The following is an 18937-nucleotide window of genomic DNA, read 5'->3' as shown; positions in this document are numbered from 1 at the left end:
GGTACACCAGACAGCTCATTGAAAATTTGTAAAAGCTTCTAGTCTAGAAAGACTTTCTAGACTAGACTAGAAAGGTTGTAGAGTGAATCTGTGGGAATCTTTTGCCAGTTCGTCCAGAAGATCATTTGTTAAGTCAACTAATGTTGAACCAGAGGCTTTCTCCCTTTCAAACTATGCGAGCCAGTGACATTCTTCCACTCCAAACCTTTCCCACAATGCATTTGTGCTGTGGGCCATAGTCCTGCTGGCATGATATACGGGCCTTTCCATAACTGTTCCCACAAAGTTGGAAGCATAGAATTCAAAGAAAATTAAGTGAGAACTAAGGAGTCTAGAACCACTTTTGACTATCAGTTAATTGATTAAAAGCTGTCTCCCAAGATGTTGTCTAATGGTGTTCAAAGTTCATCCATCATTTACTTGGTTTTTTTGGGGCCGTTTGTGTATTTTTCTTCAGGGTTTTGAGCTGATGCTGCTGTCGCTTGGCGACCCTTCAGAGAGGGTAGTCAGTGCCGTCCACCAGGTCTTCATTCCCGCGTTCGCTGCATGGACAACAGAATTGGGAACCCTGTACACTTCACTCATCCCTTCTCTCTTGGCACGGATAGAGAAACTCCTCATGGTACGTGCTAACATATTGACTTTGGCATAGACGCCTTTACTCCTCTGAAAGTTCAATATCTGTTTTTGTAGCAGGGCGAACATGGCCTAGATGAGCACAAGCTGCACGTGTTCCTGTCAGCGCTGCAAAGTCTGGTCCCGCCCCTTTTTGCTGTGGTGCTGCAGAATGCACCCTTCGCCAGCCAAGCCAAACTCCATGGAGACATACCTGCAATTGAGGGTACGGGTGCGAGGCACGAAGAAACTTCTCTCTGTGTTTATCAGCTGTTAGCGTGTATTTATCCTTGCAGTGACTCGCTTCCCGAGGCCGGCTTCTCCCCTCCAGGATGTGGCCACCATCATCGGCAGCAGGGAGATGCTCAGTGCCCTGCTGCTTCTTTACGATCACCAACTGGAGCATGAAGGCACCACCGGATGGGAAAGCCTGCTTTGGGTGGTCAATCAGCTGTGAGACACACACACAAATACTGTAAATGTGTTCAGACGTCAAACCTGACCGATTCATTTTCTCTGAAGACTTCCTCAGCTCATCGAGATCGTGGGTCGCATCAACGTGACATCTTCCACCTGCGTTCATGAGTTCTCTCGCTTCTTTTGGAGGTTCTGTCGAACTTTTGGCAAAATTTTTACCAACACGAAGGTGAATCAGATCTTTATGGAAATACTCATATGTTGAAGCCTTTTCAGTTCACTGTGTGCCTCACTTTAATGACTTTCCATTGTCTGTTCCCTTGGTGATTTTAATATATCTTATCAGGAAATGTCTTGCAATTAAAGTGATGACTTTTTCTTATCACAATTTTGCAGGTTAAACCTCAATTTCAAGAGATTCTTCGTTTGTCTGAAGAGAATGTCGGTGAGTGTGGAACACTTAAACTATGCAATTGTTACCACATTAAAAGTAAGAATGTCTTTATCTTTCCTGGGAGAAAGATGTGACAACTTGAAAAGTGGCAACTTAAAACTCATTTTTAAATAGTTACCGACCTAAATTGCTCTGTTTTTTCCCTCCATAGATGCTTCATCTGGGAATGGTATTCTTACCAAAGCCACTGTCCCCATCTACGCCACAGGAGTACTGACGTGTTATAACCAGGTAGGGTGATGTGGTGGTGGGAAAGCTAAATTTCAAATCAAATCTAGTGAACCATTAATGCATCTTTTCATTTTTTTCCCCCTCTCAATTAGGGATGTTTGATACCACTTTTTTTTAAATCCAGACTGATACCAGTCGAGTCCCAGTACTCAGCTCTTGAGTAGTCACTGATACTAAGTACCGATACCACTAATACTTTTGATACATAACTATTTCTACAAACTATTTGATTTGATTTTTATGTATTTCAAACAAGCACATCAATAAAAACATGACAGAGGAAAGAAAGGGCACAATATGATAAGATGCAAGTTTAAGAAGAGGCAGAAGAAAGCGAAGCTTATCAAGTTCATACCCCCTTTACATTATAATAATTAAAGATCCATAAAAACATACACAAATAAATCCATACATTTCAGAAGATTAAATGCAAACCTCCATGTAAACAAAGCTTAAGTCTACATTATAAAATTGTACATACATCTCTACATACATATAATTTATTTACATCAAACCAACTTTTTATTTTTAACAATTCCATTTTGACCATCAGTAATAGGCATAGCTGTTGCAAATCTCTGCCAGTTCAGACAATATTTGTGTCATTTGCAAAAAAAATTGCATTTTTAAAACATTAGACTTTCCAAATATCATTAATATATAAAATAAAAAGCTTGGGTCCCAAGATATATCCCTGTGGTACACCACATGTAATATTATGTCATACTTGGTATCAGTACTCACCCATCCCTACTCTTAATATTAGATATAAAAAACATTTTCCTCCTGTGTCTAAAGGAGGAGGATCGCAAGTTGTTGGTGGGTTTCTTAGAGGATGTTATGACAACCCTGTCTTTGTCCCACGCACCTCTCGACAGCCTGAAAGCGTCTTTTGTAGAGCTGGGGTGAGACACAACCCCCCCCCCCCCCCCCACACACACACACACAGGTTGCACATTAATTAAAATGTCTCATCTTTTTGTTGATTTCAGTGCTAATCCAGTGTACCACGAGTTACTGCTCACTGTTCTTTGGTACGGAGTAGTACACACCTCTGCACTGGTCCGATGTACGTCAGCACGGATGTTTGAGGTAAAGAAAAATCTAAACAACATTTTTAGACAAGCATCAGTTGAACAAATTATATAGCTAATAATATTGTTTATAAAAATGTAATTTAGATTTTTAAATGCAATCCATTAACATGTAATCCATTTTGCTGCATATGTGCTAGCTTTGCTTGCGGTTGCTGCTGTTAAACCTGCATCTCATGTTGTAAAGCCTGTAAATGTAACTGTAATCGCCGATCATGAGTGCCTGGATCCCACTGTATTTAGCACCTCCAAGTTCTGATCAGGCATTTTACTGGCCCCAAACCCCACCACATAAATATCTGGACCTGTCACTAAAATGCTGAAGTCAGCAAAAGAGTTTTGGAAAGTATAATTTAATTGGACGTGTGTAGTTTCAGTACTTAAGGTCATTCAGGAAATCTAATACCGCAGTTGTTTTTCAAAGTCGCTGCCTGTTGGCTTTTTTATTCCATCAATGCAGTTGAATTGTACATTTGCAAGGCTCCAGGCAATGAAGCGCTGACCAAAGCAATGTAACTAAACCATAACAAATCACATCTACCTGTCCAATGAGATGTGTACATGTACTGTAGTCCCAACAGTGGAACCAGGCCTCACTTGATGTAAACTTGTGGAAGGAGGAGTGCTCAGCTGAATCTATGTTCCCCCTTATTGTGAAGTACTTCCCCATTCCCCCACGAACACGCCTCACTGTCACCATCCCATTATGTGTAGCTTGTCCACCATTTTGCACAGAACCACAGGTTGAAATGTGGTGGCCTAACACAGATCCTGGATCAGATTACGTTATTGTTCTCAATTATTGAATGGAAAATGGATTCAATCTGATCTGGAGTCTGTTCTCAGAGCCCACAGATCAACATTTAGCCATATTGTCTGTTGGGTGTTGATTGTAAATTTAGAAAAGCGTAGCTTGCATTCTATTTGTTGCTCCTTGTTTTTATGTTCTCCCCTCCCCTTTTTCTTTGCATTATTTCACTATATTATTTATTATTTTCTCTCTATCTATCCTATCTATCGGCGGTGTCGCTCACTCTTGTCCAATGCACCGCCCTCCTCTGTGACATCACGTCTGGCTCTGTCCAACCCGATCAGCTGCTGGTGAAGGGGGTGAATGAGACGCTGGTCGCCCAGAGAGTGGTGCCGGCTCTCATCACACTGTCCTCCGACCCAGAAATGTAAGTGGATCAACAATAACAACAGTAACAGTCTACTGCGCGGCGTCTCTTCCCCCCCACCCCTTCTCTTTGCCGCCTGACAGCCATCACACTGCAGCAGTCAGCCTATCCTATAAACTTGGATTCATTTGCAGTGCTTGTATGGAGTTGCACATGTATAGGATCTGGCTGAGCATCGCATACGTTTTTCATCGTCTTGTCAGTTTACATAACTCGTCTCGCTTGGATGTTTGCACGCTGCCGATATTGCGCAACCCCAGCATGCATCACCTCAATGCTCACCCCAATCCATTGAGGCTGAAGCCCTCCTCCTGACCAAACCTTCAGCTCGCGGCTGGTTTTCACCCCCAACTTTCTCCATTTTTTTTTTCCCTCTTTCTTTTTTCTCTCTTCTATATTATCCCTGCTACCTTCTGTCATCACCTCCCCTACCCTCTCTCTCTCTCTCTTCGTCTCTCATCTCTGTGGTGGGTTTGCAGTTGATTCTCCGAGGCATGAGTGAAGCATTAGTAGATCGCCGGGCGGCCCCGGCCCTTATAACGCTATGCAATGGGCCTGAATTGTGAGTCACTCGACGACAGAACACCTCCCTGTGACCAATGTCTGCTCGCAGGCTGCATCCGAACGGTGTCAAAAATCATCTTTTACAGAGCTTGCTCATAGTGAGCAGCTGTGAATGTTAAGCTAACATGTCATCTTGCTGTCCCACTGGAATAATTCATGGGAAGGCTTAGCCAACATCCTGCCTTCAAGCTTGGCTAGACTGAAATGCTAATTGGCCATGGAATGAGTTCATGAATTTATCTTGCCACATCCTTATTTTTAATGAATAAGATGAGGAAGTGAGCATTAACACTCTTGGAATGCAGCCTGTTTCATCACATCATTCTCACTATTGGCGCACACTATTATGACATTTCCGTTTCTTTTTAATAGATCATTGATACCATATAATTAGACACAGGGTTTCTGCAAGTCATTAAAAAGCATTAAACGTGATTAGATTTTGTTAAATTTCAAAAAGCATAAAATACGATATCCAGAGGTATTAAAAATTGTTTGTTGCTACATAATTGTTGTTCATGCTTTATTTTGCTTACGGCGTTGTATAAAAGAGGCACCATAACACAATTTAGCAATAATAACTGTGATACAAATATAAGAATTTGTGGGGAATGGTGACTAGTTGTAATTTACAATGAAGAAAATGGCCTGTAGTTCAGGAGTTGTTTAATGTTCCAAATGCCAATTATTCTCAATTTGAAAAGAAAAATGTAATGCTCCTGTCACCAATGTCCAAAATGAAACACTAATATCACAGATATTGGCAGAATATTACCTCAACATTAACATGAGACAATGTTTCACTCTGCTTTTTACTGTTTAGTATAAAATTTTAAATTAAAATGTTTTCATGAACTTTACTATAAATTGCCGTATCAATGAACTAAAAGTTACAACCACATGTGTATTTGGTAATCATATTAGTCCACCTTTATGTTTATTATTTAACAAGAATATAAAAAACTTTGGATATAGAACAAATATATTAAGTGATTCATTTGCGATTAATCGTGACTTTGCTATGGAAATCATGCGATTAAAATTGTAATCAACTGACACCCCTAATATATAAACAGTATATGCATATACCTGTGTGTGTGCTTATGTAGTAAGACGTGGGCATTAAATTAGTTTTAACTTACATTGAAAAGCATTAAATTAGATTTGCTGGTAACTGCAGAAACCTTGTAAAAGAGGTCATTAGAAGGGAGGCAATTGTAAGGTAATCTTTAACTATATGAATTAAATTCCGTACTATCCATATCCACATCAGCAACTTTTGCAAATTAAAAGATTAGTTGTACCTTAAAAATGAATGTGGAAATTAAATGCCTTAATGCTTAATTTTAATTTTTATATGGGTTGTTACCTCAAAAGTTATTAATGAAGAGTTGCACGCAAACAAAATAAAGTTAAATTTCAGTTAAAAGATAATTTTATATATATATATATATATATATATATATATATATATATATATATATAGAGGAAGGACGTTGTAATTAAGGGAAATGTCAAAAAAAGTGTCAAATTAGCCTCCAGCTCCCGTCCCCTACTAAATTAATCGACTTAATTTATGTACGTGTAATTATCTACACACACAAAAAAATAAAAAAAATATTATTTATAGCTTATTAGGCTACGGTCATACTCGTCTGACCGAAATTTAAGTGAAAGTGGCTCCTGAATGAAATTTTTTGACAGCCCTAGGTTAGATTGTCAGTTGTTTTGTGAAACAAATACTAAAGCATAATACACTCGTGCAATTATGACACAATATTTTTTTACCTAGCAAATATGTGACTTTTATAAAATTAATAACTTATCACAAAATTACATGACTTCTCTTTTCTCTTTTTGGTGTGGTCCTTTTTTTTAATCTAAAGTAAACAGAGATAGCAAACATAGTTCTATATGTGGTGTTACGCTTTTCTTTGTTAAGTACGATGATGCCGTACCTGCCAGTTAAAGTTACTTTACTGCCCTAAAGTTTTCATTTCATTTTATGTTGAATCACATAAACACGTAACTTCTCAGCCAGATCAGCAAAATGTGAAGAACCTGTAAAATTGAACATGCAGCCATCAGCAGAACTTGTCTAAATGTTTAGTTTATGTAGCTGGCATCAGCAGTTTCTTTTTGGCCTGCTTATATTATTACAGTATTGTTATTTCAAAGCCTCTGCTCGTGAAGTTGTTTTTAGGCAATTTGTGTGTAGGTGCCTTCAATGGACAACTAGACCTACATATACAGTACATGGCACAGTGGTTCTGAAAAGTCACCATACCTTTTTATGTGCTTAGCTCTGTGAGGATATCCACAATTCCTGCCTTTGGTACTATAATGGAGACCGTGACACAGAAAGAGGTAAGAAGTCCAAAAATATCTCCACAATTGCATCCCAATTGCAATGTACTGTAGAGATTATCAATGTTTTGTGTCCGTTTCAGCTGCTGGAGCGTGTCAAGATGCAGCTGGCATCCTTCCTAGAAGACCCTCAGTATCAAGATCAACATTCGTTGCACATGGAGATCATCAGGACGTTCGGACGTGTCGGACCCAACGCCGAGCCGCGCTTCAGAGACGAGTGTATGCAAAAATGATGAGAACAAAAGAAAATCTAACGTTTGGTATTTACTTGCCATTTGTGCTCCTTGGTCCAGTCGTGTTGCCGCACCTGCACAAACTGGCGCAGGCTAACAACAGCCAATCGGTGGAGAGCAAGCGGATCGACATCGCCACGCAGCTGTTCGAGGCCTACAGCGCACTCTCCTGCTGCTGTATCCTTTTTCGCCGCCACGTGTTTGGGGTCACTTCACATTGAGCCGCACTGGTCTGATAGTGGCCTTGATCCTCACGGTACGCATCAAGAGTGGCCCCCGGCTTGTGGTCCCGTTATGTGTGTGCTTTGGCAGAGGTCTTCTGTCGTTTGGCAGGAAGCGAAAGAAAGAAAATAAGCTTGCCAACCCCCCCCGCCCCCCCCCTATTTTTGGGACTAGACGTAATTACAAGGTTGGTTAAGCAAAGGAGAGAGGATGAGGGAGAAAGAGCGTGAGAGAATCACAAGTGACCATCAGCTTCAGCGCTCGGTTCAGTTTACTCAGAATAGCTCTTCCATTTCCCCACCTCCCTCTCTTCTCTTGTCCTGCTACGTCTCTTTGCTTTGCACATGCTCCCGTGTCTCCCCTGGGAGCCCCGCCCCCTCCCAAGCGCGCACATAGGCAGCAACACCACCGGTCAGAGATTCATTCCTGTGGGTCATCGTCAGGCTGTCATTTCACAGCGCAGGCCTAGCTAAAAGGAACGCTGGCCTGACCTCCCACGACACTGCGCTCTCTTCTCATCAGCAACGCAGCCTCTGATATTGAACGTTCACATCACTGCAAAAATAGAGATCAAACAGGTGGTCATGATGATGGAATGTTTGGAACTGTTAATGGAATCTGCCGTATTTGGCCAAAGAAGTTTTTTAGAAACAACTTGACATTTTGGTGAGGTGTTAATCTGTGATTGGCTGGCGACCAGTCGGGGTGTGGTTGCCCGAAGACATATTGAATGGACTTCAGCTTCCTGTAACTTGGAACACAATAACTCGTGTATATATAACTAGTTGGTTGAGGTAGGCTGTACAATTAATCGAAATTAAATTACAATTTCAATTATTACACTCCACAATTCCAAAATCAGCAAAATCGTAAAAAAAAGATTATTAATACTAATTTTGAGTTGTTTAAATTTCTACATTTGCACCTTTTTAAATTTTAAAACCACAAATTTAATAACATTTAGTTTCATCCAAAAGGAACTTGCCTAATTACAGTGCTTCAAAAAAAAAGTATTTGTCTTAACAGTTTTTACGTTTAAACATTTTCTTGTTTTGTACCAAAGAATAAATGATTGTCCTAATCGTGATTTCGATTATTGCCAAAATAATTGTGATTAATATCTTCTTCATTATGGAGCAGCCCTAGGTTGACGTAAAAAATAAACTAATCGTGTCAGGTTAACAAAATGAATGTGGTTATTTCTTCGATAGACCATTTTTGACCAGCAGTAAGTAGGGTGTACTCAGACATTGGGAAAATATCTCTGAAAGTTTGCACGACAGGCTATGATTTGGCATTCTCCATTATCTTGTCGTAGAGATTGATAGAGAGGTGGCAAGAACCGTGGATCCCTTACAGTATTGTGGCAGAGATTCAAAACAAATTGGGTTCTCACTAAGTACTCCAGTTTGGGAGTCACTTGTGCACATAAATACAAGAAGAACAAGGAAGTTGCTTCATGTAAGCCAAAACAGCGTATCATATTTACTGTGCCTCGCAAAACTATTATCCGTCCTTTACTATCCTCCATTCTGACCAATTGGCCACATTTCAGACTTGAAACATAGTTATAAAATTTAATTTATTAATTTTTTTGAGTGAAGAATCAACACCAAATGGGACACAATCATGTGAGTGGAATGAAATTAATATGATAGTTTAAACTTTTCTTCTTTTTTTTTACAAATAAAAAACAAACTTCTTTTTTTTTTGTGAGGGGATGCAATTTTTTTTTAATCGATTTGATGTAACTGTACTTCCGGGTCAACTTTGGTGTGACCAAAAGTGATGAGGATGGAGCATCCACAGCCGTGGGACAGCTTAATTGAATTTTCTTTCGATAAGGTTCTGCCGTCGATATCTATGCTATGGTGCCGCCACCTCTCACCCGCCCGCGCATTTGACGCTACAGTACATAAGTACATAAATGCCTGGAACTACATAAATGCGTAACAATAAATAAATAAAAAATTGCGAGAGAACGCAATTTTTTCTCCCCTACCATGTCATCTTGGGGCTCTGTAGAAGTAGGATGATGGCTGCTCTGACAAAAGGGGGTGGATACTTTTGCACATCCTACTTTTCAGTTATTTGTAAAAAATAAAATAAAATAAAAAAATACAGGAGTGTATATTTATTTTTGTTTGTTTTTAATCTAGTTTAATATGTTTATGTTTGAAACCTGAAATTTGGCAAAAGGTCAACGGGGGGCTAATACTTTTGCCATACATTTTAGCTGTTGCAGGTCTTGTCCCCCACCCAACATATGATGCAGTCCTTAACCTGGCATGCACAGTCATATCGGAGGAGGTGATGACCAACCACTTCCTGCCGGGCCTCAGGTGTCTCCGGGCCGACATGGAGCAGCTCTCCCCAGAGCACGAGGTCAGCAGACCGACCGCTCGCACGCTCATTCAACTTCCCACACAGTGAAGTCGTGACCGTGTGACACTCCACCCAAACTCCTACTGCTTTTATTTGCGTCTCCAAATCTCACGCGAGCCCTTTTCATGCGAGCGTTTTTCCCAAGGTGACTAACAATCAGCCGACTCTTGCTTCTTTGGAATTTGTTTCCAGACTGTCGCCCTATTAAGGAACCTGCTAACATACAAATACCTTCTTAACGTTATCATCGTGTTTATGTGTCATTTTTTTTCCTCCATAGGTGATTCTGAGCTCAATGGTCAAAGAGTGTGAGATCAAAGTGGAAAATAGAGGAATGGGAGATGCACAAGGGTGAGACAAGCGGCCGTCTTGTGTTGTGTTAATTTCACCAAGCATACGTCGTGTTAAGCGTACAATTACTATACAGATGAAACAACAACAACAACGCTACAATTGTGTTCAAATGAGAATCACTTACCAGGGCGTACTTGGTTTACTTGTCATAGTCAGTTACCACCTGGGGCCGGTTGTTCAAAACTCGGTTATATCTTTAACCACTACTTAAGTAGATTTAACCGACTGTTAACTTTAACGGCATTGTTATCTTGTTGTTCAAAACTCTGTTAACTATAAACGGCTGTTAAACACCTAAGGACCGCCGCTAACTTTTTAAGTGTGGCTAACTCTGCATTCGTGGATAATACTGCCTTCATGATCCCCGAAGCGCAAGAAAATCTAGTGCTTGACTTTGACATTGGTGATTATTCTGAGAAGAATAGAGTTACGCACACGCCACCACTTGGCAGTAATACAATGCCAAGTGTCATGCTGAGTCAAAAGAGAAAGAATACAAATTCGTTTTTTAAGACGAGTTCTAAAAATGGACAGCGAGGGGGCTTGCCCAACATTTAGTGGGAGGTGATTCCAAACCTGTGATGTTTCTTGTTTGCTTTCACATCAATAATCAAACAGACAACAACCCTGTGAATAGCGGCTAATTATTTAATTAAAATTAATTATAATTTTAATAAAAAATAATAATAATAAAAAAAAATTAATTTTAATTTAAAACAATAATTACAAATATTAGTAATAATTACAAATATTAGATGAAAAATACACATATTAGAAGTAAGCAAAATAATTAAAAACTATTCTATCAAAATTTTACACAAAAAATACAAATAGTCAAAAATACAAATATATTAGACAAAAAAAGAGACAAATATGAGAAACAAAAACATGCAATATTAAATGCTACAAAAATATTGGCAAAAATATTACACAAAATAACTGAAAATACATTATAATGAATTAAAAAACTATATATATATATATTTCACAAAAACTCCTAAATTGCTTCAACCATTGATTGAATAACGTTTTCTTTGTCAGCAGAAAAGTTCCTCCTCCTTCGGCGAGTGCCAGGGGTTGTTTGCATGGTATCCATTTCTTTTGCCCATCTGGGAGTAAACAAAAAGAGGAATTATGGGACAAACGGCACGGCCGTTAACAAACAGCGTGACTAACCATGTTTTGAACAACGCATGTTTAACGGCCTGTTAGTTAATGGCGGGTTAAGAATCTAACCGGCAGTTAGGGGTTAAACAGTGGTTAAAATAACCAAGAATTGAACAACTGGGCCCTGATGTTTTCTATACCCCTATGTGTGGGTTTAACCAAGAAGATTAAGGTTTTTATGAAACTTGGTGTACTTGTTGATCATGATGGCACAACACAAAATCTCAAATTTTATGTCAATTGGAGCAGGGGTTTGGGAGTTAGGGGCAGCCGAATTTGGACATTTTCAGCAAAAAAGGGCATGGCCGCCTTCCTTTGATCATTTATATCTCAGGAAATGCTGGGTCAATCTTCACAAAAAAGGTATTGTTGGAAAGGGAATCCAACAAGGATTCCAAATCAATTTGGTTCATATTTTAGTAATTTGACCTTTTGACCTATAATTTGACATTGAGGATCACTGAGGTTATGGATTTTATTTTATTTTTTTACTCCTTATTGCTACTAAACTTTTCTTCTTTTTTTTTTACATCTCTGAAAGTTGTATATGTTTTGGATAACATGTGAGATTGCATTTCATGAAAAATTATAAGGTCACGTGATCACAAGGTCATTTTCAAGGTCGAATTATAGATTAAATTAAAATGTCAAGTTCCTAAAATATGCACAAATCTTCTAAAAAATAATCCTTGTTGAATTTACTTTCCAACAATACCCATTTTATGAAGACCCAATAGTTCCTTAGATATGAGTTCAAAGGAAGGCGGCCACGCCCCCTTTTTTTGCCCAAAACACAATTCAGCAAGCCGGAGCTCCTGAAGCCCTATTCCGATATACCTCAAGTTTGAGATTTTATGTTGTGCAATCACTATCAACAAGTACACCAAGTTTCATTGAAATCCAAATCTGCCCATTGGGTGATTTGGCATGGAATGACCCAAAATACCCTTTCATCGTTAGTGAGAGTTATTCTTCACCTTGAATAAAAAGAAAAGGGAAAACATCACACTAAGATTAAAGTTAAGCTAAGGTTTAACACTAAAAATTGTTAGAATTTGGGATAATTTGAGTGAGAATTAGATCTGTTTGTCTATGGTGTGGTTATGTATCATTAAATCTTACTTTGCTTTGTTTTACAGTTGTCAGCTTCATACACTTTCTGAGTTTTGGCAGAAAATCACATTATAAGTAACATCAGACAACATTGGGATCATTTGTTGTGGTTTATTGTGCTATTAGGTCAGTCTTCAGTAATTAGTTGAGCAATAACAGAAGCTTGTAACTGCTCATTCCAAAGGGGAAGTAATTGAGCCGTTTGACTGTAAAACATCTGGTAGGGGCTGTACTAGCCAAACAGCATCCTAAGACACACTTAGCAACTCATGCAAACACATTTAGACTCAAAAATGATCATATTTAAATTCGGACCAAAAGTCACACTATTGTAAGTCAAAGCGAAGCTTGACTTTGCTTTTTTTGTCTGTAGCTCCATGTCCATCGCATCCAGTTTGGTGGGCGAGGATGCCAAGACCAAGTTCCTAAGCAAGATGGGTCAACTGACCACGTCGGGCGCCATGCTGGCCAACGTTTTCCAGAGGAAGAAGTGAAGCGCGTCAAGCGACGCTTCGCAACATCGGATGACCGTCCCCGTCTGTTATGCTCCGAGCAGAGGACCAGTCACGTGACGTGCATTTTTAACAGATGAACTGATGGCATTGACTTGCTTTTATCTCAGTCAGTGTTTTGTTTGACATTTTCATTTACGAAAAGAAGCGCCGCAGAGGATGAAAATCCAGAAGCGGGATGTCTTTCCTGGATGTTGCAAGACCTGAAGACATGACTGAAATGTCATGAACAAATATTTTTTCATCAGAGGAGGACATGAAATGGAGCTACCTGCAGGAGGTCACCTCCGATTTTTAACAGGTGTCGTTTTGGAGCAAACAATGGACGGCCGATGATATTAAGCAAAATGGAAGGCTTTCAATCCTGAAAGTGACTACAAATGTTTGTGTGTGCGTGCGTGAATGTGGTTCGGACACATCGCCTACTTGAAGTTCGAAATAATCGTCTTGCCTTTGTTTCTTCAAATGTCTGTCTCTGCTGTCCATTTTGATAGCTTCTATTTTATAACTTATTTATATCTTACTGAAGGAGAACACTTTATTTCCAACGTCCAAAGAAATTTGCACTTCATTATTTTGGTCTTAAATATCTTTATGCACATTCAAGATGATCACTACTGTTGTGTTTGGTTGTTTTGCTTTGTTTGACCATATTATTGTTTCCGTTACGTTCTGTCTTTCTGATTGGATAGTGGGTATTCCGTTCAGTTTTTGGGAGAGGTAAGATCTGAGGTGAAAACATAAATAACTATCATTCATTGAACTGAGAAGTTGGTACTCGTGTATATTTGGAGTCTGTGTCATGGTGTAATAAAAGATGCTTTGTGTATTTACATGTGCACTTGTCAGTTATGCATGTAAGTGCAAAGAAAAAGTGCTTTATGGCTCAAAGTGCCGACAGGTGCTAAAGGCAATAAAACAAAAGTCATTGGACAGACAAACACACGGTTGTTGTGGTAGCCCCACCCCTCAGAGTCAACGCTTTGATGTGCTCAAAAGTCTATTAGCAACAAACCAAAGTCCAGAATATGGGGCATTCCCAATTGTTTCCTCCAAACTTTAAACCTCATCTGTTTTAAAATCAACAGTCTTGCGGAATGTAACCTTAGGAGTAACAGCTGTTATATAATTTAATGGCCAAACAGTTTTTAATTCAATCTTCAATCTTTGATGTAACCTCAAATATCCGTCTTTTGTGTTTTGCAATATTAGTGGACAAGCTATGTTATCCCCAAAATTTTTTATTTAAAGATAATTTAAAACCTTTTGGACCTTTAAAGCAACACTATAGAAGAATATGACCTTAAAATTAACAGTTTTGTAAACATTTTAATCCTCAAGTCACTAATTTTGGACCCGCTTCAATACCTTCCTGAAAATGATCACTCGCCCGCCTGGATGTTCCTATATGCTAACTTCAACCCATTTGGGTTTAAAACAACAGTATGGAGGACTTTGTAGCAGCATCGATATCATTGTAATACCCCAGCTACTTGTAATTAGAAGAATTCAGTCCGTTGTTGACATTACAAACTCAAATCACCAACTTTAGTGGTTTATAATATTGGTGGACTAGACTCGCCATAATGTGGTTTGTGTGAATTTGACACATTGTTTACGACCTTGTCAAATTTGAATGTGAAGTAATTGGCAAGTATTGTATATAAAATGTGGCCTCAAAATTTAGAAAAAAATCAAGCTGTCACTCTCATTCATAAAGCACCGCTGACGCAAATGAAGGCTCACAACAGTCCTTACCAGTTTGGGCCCCCTGGGGGTGGGGGGGTGACCTCAGGGAGCTTTTGTTTGTTTGATTTTGCCACACTAGATTAACATGTATTTGCACATGCACTACAGTAGGTGGCAGTGGCGCTTTCATTGTCAGAAAGTGCGCACAGAATTAGCACCTTGGCAGAGAATTGTGGGGCGCAAAATATTTTTTCTGGGGAGGATGCAACAAAAAATAATTGAGAAGCACTTCCTCATATTGTACAGTGGGGGGCGAGCACGGATTTATTTATAAATGGACTAACGATGCAGCAAGTAAAGACAGCGTCGCCATCTTACTTTGCCACTCGCCATCACTGGGCACCATTTTAGCTGCGCCCACAAATTTTGAAAAATGAAATGAAATGGTGATGACCAATCAAGACTCAGCTTGTGAACGTTACATGACCAATCCCAGAAAACAGGTGAGCCGTAATTAGTGGTTCCCTGAGCCCTGACCAACTGTGATGTCATTTTCAGTCAACATTAAGTGGCAAAGGGCCGCCCCCTGAGATGGATACAAACTGGCGGCTTTTGCTACTTTACTCATATTCCACCAAACACAATATTAACTCATTCACTCCCAGCCATTTTCACTGGAGAAACCCCCTTCGCAGTTTTACTTGATTTTGACCGATTTTGCAAGGCCCACAGAATATTGTGTTCTGTTCCTATAAAAACATGGAACCTCTTCTTTCATCAGAAAAAAAGTATATTTATATCTGTTTCCGTTTTGCAGCAATTAGCATTAGACTATAGCTAAGTTTCATCATTATTCACAAATCTGTTTAAGACACTGGGGGGAAAGTGCCTTTTTGCAACATGGCCCTGGTTGATCTCTTATACCCTTCTGCCATCTGCTGGCCGTTTTTTGTAATAACTACCATTGCTTTAAGTGACCTCTTCGAGGCAAAGCCTTCTGTATGCTCTAGCATTAAAAAATAAACCTATTACAGAAAAATTCATGGAACCCTGCAAGCCAGGACCCACACTACTCATTTCCTATAGGTAATTTAAAATACTTAGGCATAAAAATCTCACCTAAATTAACTGATTTAATTCATTTAAACTTTACTCCACTTCTGGATAGCATTTATAGTGACTTGGAGCGCTGGAATAATCTTCCTATTTCTCTAATAGGACGAATAGCCACTATTAAAATGAAAGTTGTACCCAAAATAAACCTACGGCTAACTGGTTCCAGTTGTTGGACTCAGCCGTTACAAAATTTTACTGGAATAAAAAAAAAGCAAAGATCTACTCTTCAGAAAAATAAATCCAAAGGAGGTCAAGAGGCACCAAATTATATGCACTACTAGAATAGCTAACCAGCTACAATATATCATTTTATGGGCACAACCCAACAGAGATACTAACTGTTGGCTGGAACTAGGACAGAAGGATTGTAATAACCTCAGACTTCTAGATTTACTCTTTATTACAACATCGATTAAGCGACATAATTGTTTTAAAAACCCAATGATTTCTGCTACCCTGACTGCCTGGTGGAAGGCACTAGAAATTACAAAAGCCCAAGTGGAGCCCTGTGGAATTTCTCCCCGATGGCATAACCCCGACTTTCAACTTAACAACCAATCGTTTTATTTAGGTGTGTGGGAGCAGAAAGGAATTACACATCTCCACCATCTCTTCTTAGATAATATGTTTATATCATATACATCCTTGCTCCAAAAATACAAAATAAAAAACGGAATTTTTTCACATTATCTGCAAGTTAAAAGTATGATAAAGAAACAAATTCCAACACTTCGGGGTACGCTCCAACTGCCTGTTTTAGCTAAAGATATTACCAAGCTTTCTCCGACAACAAAAAAACTCTCAAAAATATATAAGTTACTTTCATATACTGATAAAACGTCTTTACCCATCTCGAAATGGGAAACAGACTTGTCTATAGCTCCGGAATCTAACTTTTGGATTCAAGTTTGTGAAACGTTTTTAAAATGACAAAACACACAAATTTACAACTTATCCAATATAAAAATATTCATAGAACATACATTACTCAATATATGATGAAGAAAATGGGACTCTCAGACTCCGACATTTGTCTCCAGTGTTTACAAAACACTACAGTCACTTATTTTCATGCTTTATGGTTATGTACTCCGGTTATGTATTTCTGGACTAAAGTCTTAGAAAAACTTTCCGCTATCTAGGACTGTAGGATACCGTTCTCTCCAAACTTGTGTTTGCTAGGTGACTTAACAACAACTGACTTACCACATAAACAATTTCAATCTACACTTGTAGCCCTTACTATTGAAAAAATAATAATTCTTGTTAACTGGAAAAATAAACAAACTCTGAATATCGACCAATGGTCTAACCTCCTCATAAATCACATTTTAATGGAAAAAATATCTGCCTCAAATAAAAACCAAATATCAAAATTTATAGAAACATGGTCTACGTATATAGAATATTTTAACCTAAACCTGATTACTTAATTCTGCCTGTTAGCGAGAGCCACCGCACACTTTGGGGGGGGGGAACACCGTCTACGCCCTACAACTCCCCTCCAATTTTAATGTACCACACACACACACACTTGTATATACACTGGGTGGGGTCACATTCAAGGTTTAGGGGTAGAGTAGAGGGGGTTGTGGGGTGGAGCGGGGGCTGTGGACCGGTGGGGTGCCTGGCGGGCCTGCAGTGCCCCGTCCTGCTGCGTTGGGTTGGGGGCGCGGGCCGTGTTGGGGTGGGGGGCGCTCCTGCTCGTGGGTTTGCTCTCCGGCCGGTGGCCCTGGCGGGGCCCGGGGGTCGTCCTTTGGCGCTGCCGCGGCCTGGGGGGCCCTGAGGTGTTGCGCTTGCTCTGTCCTGGCGGGGGTCGACGGCTCCCCTCTTTGGTGGAGGTTTTCCTGCATGCCAGATCCACCACACCAGCATCTATCGAAACTCAGACACAATCTGCTTCTTCCTCAGGTCATTGAATCGGTGGAGGCTGGTGTCTGTGGATCGCACTCTGCTTCGTCTGTCCTTCCTTCCTTTCCTCAGTCTCTCCTTTGGTCTCTTGAGGTCTCCCTGATTTGTTGGAATTTAGATGTTTCTGGGGTTGGTGAAGAACTCTGGTTGGCGGCCCGGTGGGTGGTGTCTGGTCGGTGCTGGATTTCACTTTCCTTTCTTTTCTTTGGTCCTTCCTCGGGTCTCCTGACGGCGGTGTTCGGTTTAGGTGAACGGTATGGGATTCTTTTAATAGGTTTTTGGTGAACTAACGAATACACTCACACGCACGCACACACGCACATACACATAGCAATGATGATGACATTCCCGAATGAACAATACTGAGCTCTTTTAAGAAGAAAAAGAAGAAAAAAAAAATACATAAATAAAATAAAACATAAAAAAACACATAAATACGTTTTTGGGACCATGGCAATATTTAAAATTGATTTTTGTTTTCATTTTTGGGAGCAAATGAGTTAATCAGAATACTAGAATAATTCATTAATTTTTTAATGCAGTGTTTTCTTGTACAGTAGGCCTATAGCAAAATAAATAATGTAAATTTTAGGATTTTAGCTGAAAAACATAAATTACACCCCTTAGAATTGGAGGCATTTATAATTCAATAAGGCCAAACAGCAAAACTCCATCCACATGTCAATGTATTTTTTTATGGCATTTTATTCTACAAAATAATGCACATTTCTAAACGTAAGAATTATAGTTGCTGATATAACTTTACCGGTTGATCATTATGCAAGTTAAGTACCATCCATTGATAAAGAATTTGCATATTCAAGCTAATATTTAACTATTCTTGCTGATAACCACGCAGGTGGACAAATAATTGATATGGCTCAGTAGTGAGGGCGTCCTTGAAGCCTTTTTATGTGTTCCGCTACAAGCTCCCATTCCTGTGCTGCCTGATTGACTATTGTTCTTTGTATCAAACATGCCTCCGCCTGCCAGAAGAGGCGTGGCTATGCAAATATGTGGAGAGAAGGCCTTTAGGTGCATGTAGAAGTGGCCCTCAGTCAGCAGCTCTTACTCACAGCAGCGACTTGGGTGACTCACGGGTCATGTCTGTTTCCAGAACAAGTGGAAGCAATAATACTGCTGGAATGTCACTGAAGGAAGCTCAGTTTTCTTCATCTGCAGCATCAATATGCCGTGTTTGCAATTTCATGGACTTTGATTAGTTTAAAGTGATGCCTAAACCAATGCGACCAAATGTGCTTACATAGTGAAAAATGATTGTATATGGCTTTCTCCAGGTCATTTTGAAGCG

At 39.5% G+C, this 18937-nt stretch overlaps 1 protein-coding gene across 8 annotated transcripts in view; it reads left to right on the top strand.

Moving 5' to 3' along the window:
• The window catches only part of relch (RAB11 binding and LisH domain, coiled-coil and HEAT repeat containing), a 30636-nt gene extending 16898 nt beyond the window's left edge, over nucleotides 1–13738 (top strand). For 4 of the 8 annotated variants that reach the window (XM_086065725.1, XM_086065724.1, XM_086065719.1 and 1 more), the window contains 15 exons: nucleotides 458–622; nucleotides 694–841; nucleotides 912–1068; nucleotides 1138–1261; nucleotides 1429–1477; nucleotides 1638–1717; nucleotides 2516–2622; nucleotides 2710–2809; nucleotides 3907–3989; nucleotides 6857–6920; nucleotides 7004–7142; nucleotides 7217–7333; nucleotides 9675–9763; nucleotides 10044–10114; nucleotides 12771–13738. In XM_086065725.1, the coding sequence (XP_085921851.1) occupies nucleotides 458–622; nucleotides 694–841; nucleotides 912–1068; nucleotides 1138–1261; nucleotides 1429–1477; nucleotides 1638–1717; nucleotides 2516–2622; nucleotides 2710–2809; nucleotides 3907–3989; nucleotides 6857–6920; nucleotides 7004–7142; nucleotides 7217–7333; nucleotides 9675–9763; nucleotides 10044–10114; nucleotides 12771–12891 (1614 nt within the window). In that variant the 3' untranslated portion in view covers nucleotides 12892–13738. Of the gene's footprint in view, nucleotides 1–457; nucleotides 623–693; nucleotides 842–911; nucleotides 1069–1137; nucleotides 1262–1428; nucleotides 1478–1637; nucleotides 1718–2515; nucleotides 2623–2709; nucleotides 2810–3906; nucleotides 3990–4468; nucleotides 4552–6856; nucleotides 6921–7003; nucleotides 7143–7216; nucleotides 7334–9674; nucleotides 9764–10043; nucleotides 10115–12770 lie in introns of those variants that run through there. The other 4 variants (XM_086065723.1, XM_086065720.1, XM_086065721.1 and 1 more) reach the window with 3 other exon arrangements.
• Nucleotides 13739–18937: the final 5199 nt, after the last annotated feature.

Source organism: Leptonotus elevatus, chromosome 21 (assembly GCF_054856555.1).
Source record: "Leptonotus elevatus isolate MCC_2025b chromosome 21, RoL_Lele_1.0, whole genome shotgun sequence".
Lineage (NCBI taxonomy): Eukaryota > Metazoa > Chordata > Actinopteri > Syngnathiformes > Syngnathidae > Leptonotus > Leptonotus elevatus.
The sequence above is the reverse complement of the archived record's forward strand: the minus strand, read 5'-3'. Positions and strand labels throughout refer to the sequence as shown.